At 46.8% G+C, this 5,247-nt stretch overlaps 1 protein-coding gene across 1 annotated transcript; it reads right to left on the reverse strand.

Moving 5' to 3' along the window:
• Nucleotides 1-1,360: 1,360 nt before the first annotated feature.
• Gga2 (golgi associated, gamma adaptin ear containing, ARF binding protein 2) lies at nt 1,361-3,128 on the reverse strand. Its single transcript, XM_036197311.1, has 2 exons — nt 3,017-3,128; nt 1,361-2,393 (listed from the first exon to the last, which is right to left on the reverse strand). Exons 1-2 carry the CDS (start codon nt 3,122-3,124, stop codon nt 2,271-2,273), a joined length of 231 nt encoding a protein of 76 aa, XP_036053204.1. The 5' UTR covers nt 3,125-3,128; the 3' UTR covers nt 1,361-2,270.
• Nucleotides 3,129-5,247: the final 2,119 nt, after the last annotated feature.

Raw genomic sequence — 5,247 nt, forward strand, 5'->3', positions numbered from 1 at the left:
AAATACCAAAATGGGACAAGATGTGAAGGCAGCTGTCATGTGAAATTTCCAGGAAGCCTTAGAATCCTGGCATTTCCCCTTTCTTCCTGTGACTGACAATGCAGAGGCAGCTGAGACACTGAAGCAGATCTGGGAACATGGTCCTGAGAAGCATGCCCCTAGGGGACTTAAAGGGAAAGAAAACCGTGGGAGGCTTCTCGTGCTGGCCTGTTTCCAGGCTGCTTCCACACATATGTGTAGACTCTGTTTTGGCTATCATGTTTCCTCGAACATGTATTTGAGTTCCAGGTCAGGCTGGACTATAGCATGAGACTCAAAATATAACAAAACAAAAACAAAAACAAGGCTGAGAGATCTAGCTCAGCACAAGGCCCTGAGTTTCATCTTGTCAGGACTTAAAACTGGATGCAGTGATGCACACACCTATAATCTGAGCACCCAGGAATTGAAGGCAGAAGGATCAGAAGTTTAATGTCACTCTCAGCTTATACAGCAAGTTTGAGTCCGGCTTGGGCTACATGAGACCCATTTTTAAGAAAGTCAGTCAGTTATCATGGCACACGCCTTTAAGCCCAGCACACAGGAGACAGATGCAGATGGATCACCGTGAGTGTGAGGCCAGCCTGGTCTACATGGTGAATTCCAGGCCAGTCCAGGATACACAGTGAGACTCTGTCTCAAAAACAAAACAACAGGGGCTGGAGAGATGCCTCAATGGTTAAGAACACTGGCTGCTCCTTCAGAGGTCCTGAGTTCAATTCCCAGCAACCACATGGTGGCTCACAACCATCTGTAATGACATCTCGTGCTTTCTTCTGGCCTGCATGCATACATGCAGACAGAACACTGTATACATAATAAATAAATAAATCTTAAAAACAACAACAAAAACAACAGCAGCCAGAAGCCATCCTAAAATCTACTGTATGATCCAATGTTTTGTGCTATTAATATACACCCAAAGAAAATTATTGTTGGTGGATTTCCAACTAGATGAACACATTTTAGTAGTCATGATTGAGAGAGGCAGAATCTAGTAAGATTGGCTGGACTTTACAGCCCTCACCAGCCATTTCAGGAAAACTCAGAGTTCCTTCTCCTACAGATCCAGCCAAGCAGAACGAGTTGAGGCATGCATGCCAAAAAACCCAGCACACTGTAGGTGCTCTCAAAGTATTGGTGGACTATTAGCTTGAGTTTCCCCTCCTGGTTACACTTGAAGCAAATGCCAAACCCTCTTCTCCAGCTCCCTCAGCTTGTCAGAATGCTGCTCTTTACCATGTCCTCAATTGTCGACAGAAGACGGTTCCCTTCCAGCCCGTCACCTCTAAATGCATCCCCTATGGACTCAACACCAGGCAAATTTGTACACAGTATTTATTCAATGATGTTCTGTACTTAGTAATCACATGGCTCTCTACCTACATCACAGTTCTCCACCGTGGATTGTGAGGGTCACGGGACTGGCCAGCTAGCTGTGATATACAACAATGAAAATAAGGTCACAATGAAAGAGCTTTGAGATGTTTATGAACAGAAAGATTGAGGATGACGACATTGTGGGTCCTGAGTAAGGGCCCAGACAGGCTGCCCAACCCACAGAACCCAAGGCCTGAGCAAGGCCTCAGAGGGTCCATCTAAGGGAGAATCTAAGGCACTGTAGTGAAGGACATGATTGGCCCACCAAGTGTGGTCTCCTGGTCTCATGGCAGCCCCTTGCCTGGAACCAGTGCAATAAGCATTCCATTTAGGTTTTACTGAACCTCTGCAAGCAGCATTCTCTAATGAAAATGAAGACAAGGCCATTCTTGGAAAAGTGTGTCCCAGAAGACACTCTCTGTCACAAGACCAACCAGGTCCCTTTCTAAGGTCCCTGAGAATAGCAGCCTGGGAGCAACGAAGACTTTCAAAGGCTGACAAGGCACAGAGTGGATGGATGAAAAGATAACAATACATGGAAAAAACTTTGGCTTATAAAACTCCAACCCGAGGCAGGGACAAGTGTCAACCAACATGCAGAAGCAGATATGAGTGCAGCAGAGATGATCTCAGAAGTTGTCAGCATCCCCCACACTGCCCAAATCCCAAGCCCAGCTCTCCCTCCTCCCCCAGCACCCCAATAACACGCATATGCACACATATGATCTACAGACAGAGGTTGGCAATCAAGGCCTGACATCAGGAGAGAACTCTTGGCACACTGCACTACGTCACAATGAGTCCCGACCAGACAGTGAGAGGAACGCTGGCCTAAGCTTGACTGAAGAGTCTCAGTTGAGAAGTTCGGCGGTGCTCAAGACAGCCAGGTCTGGAAAGTCTTTCACTTCTCCTACTTCGCTGAATGGCTGCCCGCCCTGGTTGAAAGTCAGCTTATACCGCAACCGGATAGGTTCCTGGGACAGAAGAGAGGCTACGATGTTAGAGATTCAAGCCCACGGTAAAAGCCTCCACCCAACCTAGGAGTTTCCAAGGAACAGCTTACAGCTTTTCTAGTTTATTTTTTGAGACAGGCTCTATGTCTCAAATATAGCCTTGGCTGGCCTGGAACTCACTATAAAGATCAGGCCTGCCTCTGCCTCTAGAGTGCTGGGACTACAGATGTACACCACCACACGCTCAGTTTATTTACATAATTCCCTCAAGTGAAGTCTTCAAGTAACAGGATGGCCTGGCTACCCTGGCTTAGTCTCTTTGAAGCTACAAACACAAAAGGGAGTCAGGCATGAATCCTAGAAGTCCCGCCCACTTCTGCAGTCCCAAAGGGAAATTCAGAGACCCAAAGGAAGCCAGGGTGCTTCCTCCAGAGGAGTCTAGGCATGAGTTCACATGTCTGTCCCTTGCTTCCCAGCCATGACAACCCTTACAGATCTTCTAACAAGCCCCAAAGCAAAGCAGGCCCCAATGAGGGCTGTTCCACCCCAAACTCAACCTGGAACCTCTGAGACTTGACAACAAACCTCAATGTCCTATTCAGGGCCCTATGTGCCTGCTACCAAAGGCCTAGGAACAAACATACTTTGTGTGGGTTATCCAGCAGCAGCATCTGAGATATCACGGCGGGAGGCATCAAAGGACTGAACGCAGGGAGCTTGGAACTGGACGCTGGCTGCAGCTTCACTCGCATCGACTGTGGGCGGAAGACACAACACGTTAATCCAGAAAGCCACAGCATCAGCAAGAGTAATCAGGCCAACAGTAACTGCATCTCCCTCAAGACCCTCAGGGTCCCCCACACAAACATTTCTTATGAGGGGATAAAGGATCTGAAAAGGCCTTTCCTCTCTACCCACAGGAGTGTATTTGAAGGCGTGTGGTCAGCAGCTGGCATCTCAGATGAAGCATAAATCTCTTTGGGGCTAGAGAGAATCTTGGGCTGAGTTCTCAATCTGCCTCTTACGAGCTCTGTGTTCTTGGGTACAACACTTAGTTCTGGGTCTTGCCGTCACAGTGTGTAAAGCAGAGACAGGCTACCACATCGATGAGAGCACACACAAATCCATTTCCATCTCTTCTTGCTTGCTTTATAGCCTAAGTCATAAAAAGAGGGCCATGCAGCCCTGGATGCTAGTGGCCATGCTCATGCTTTATAAGGTCCAGAAGAACCCAAGAAGAAATTAGAGCCAACCCTCTTCATCTAGGTGAGGTATGGTGGCACATGCCTATACACCCAGCACTCAGGAGGTAGAGGCAGGAAGAAGTTGAGTTTAAGGCCCAACACACACCCCGAGAGGATAAGCTAGAGTTACAAGTGGTTGGGCTCTGCCTGATGTGGGTACTGGGAACCAAATATAGGCCCTTGGAATGTGTTCTTGATTACCATTCATCTCTCTAGCACACCCCTCCCCACCCCCTGGGTCTCACTGTGTAGCCACCTTGGTTGTCTTTGAATTTACTGACATCTACCAACCTCTGCTTCCTGGATGCTGTGATTAAAGGTGTATGTTACTATGCCCAGTTCCACTTTTTTCTTTAAAAAAGAAAAGAAAATGTCTATGTTTGTATTCTGGTTCCAAAAGAGGGCATCAAATCCCCTGTTGGAATTACAGGTAGCTGTGAGCTGCTGGGAAACTCATGTCCTCTGTAAGAGCAGCACTTTGGACCACTGAGCCATCTTTCTAGCTCCTTAAAAATTTTTTTTATTATATTTATTTAATGTTTTGAGTACACATGTGTGTGACTACGTGTGTCCACAGGCACCACAGCATACATGTGGAGGTTAAAGGACACCTTGGAGTCAGTTTTGTGCATAGTGTGGGGCCAGCTGCAGGTTGTCAGGCTTGGCAGCAACTGCCTTACTCTCCGAGTCTTCTCACGGTCCTCACAGATCTTTTTTCATGTCATGTTACATCTTTGAGACATTCTTAAAAATTTATTTTTATTATATGTGCATTGGTGTTTTGCCTGCATATATGTCTGTGTCGGGATGCCCAGTCCCCGGGAACTGACACCTGTGAGCTGCCATGTGGGTGCATGTATAAATGTGCCTCATTCTCTTTAACAGTTACATTAGGGCTTGCACGGCTGTATTTAATCATTTTCCTCTTGTGGGGACGTTTGCATACGTACCTCTTTTCTTGTTTTTGTTAATGATCATTTTTATTTCTTTGTAGGAATTATGTTCCACAAAAAAGCATCCCCAAGGAAGTGCCACCAGGTACCAAGGACTCTCCAGGTTGGTCCTGGGAGGCTGGACCATTGGCTTCTTCCCCAGCTTCACAGAATACACCTCTGGCTCAAGTGTTTGTCCCTTTGGAGTCTGTGAAACCCAGTAAGTAGTTTGTTCCCCTTCTTTGTTGGATCCTGAACAACAGCAAACCACTCCACACTGATAGGCATGGTCCTTAAACTGGGGGAATTGGGTGTGAGGCTGAGGAGAGCTTTTCAGCCTTTTGAGCTGATGTTTTTCTTAGTCTTCTCTGTCTTAGAATGTCACCTGTGAAGGGTATTGGCAGGTAGAGTTTAATGAGGAGGTTGAAATCTATTAGGGACATGATGTTTGTCCATCTGGAATTCAAGGAGGGAAGGTTTAATGTGACTGGAAGTGACTGAAAAAAAAGGTGGAAATTGAAGGAAAGGAAGGATTTGGCTAATGATGATGCTTCTCTGTGGATCCTCAAGTCAGCAAAAAAAGGGTCTTGCCTCAGTTACAGGGTAAAGGAAACCAGAGGCTCTGCCAGCTAAGGCTGCACACTGTGGTCTGCATGGTAGTGTGTGCAGCAGAAAACAGTCCTGAGCATCTGGGACTCT

This window comes from Onychomys torridus, chromosome 1, assembly GCF_903995425.1.
Source record: "Onychomys torridus chromosome 1, mOncTor1.1, whole genome shotgun sequence".
Taxonomy (NCBI): domain Eukaryota; kingdom Metazoa; phylum Chordata; class Mammalia; order Rodentia; family Cricetidae; genus Onychomys; species Onychomys torridus.

What these genes read in the sequence shown, in the direction of transcription:
- Gga2 (XM_036197311.1), bottom strand. Translation starts at nt 3,124, where the DNA reads ATGCGAGTGAAGCTGCAGCCAGCGTCCAGTTCCAAGCTCCCTGCGTTC. An exon ending in TGCTGGATAACCCACACAAA is followed by an intron (nt 2,394 to 3,016) that starts GTATGTTTGTTC and finishes CTTCTGTCCCAG; the next exon opens with GAACCTATCCGGTTGCGGTA.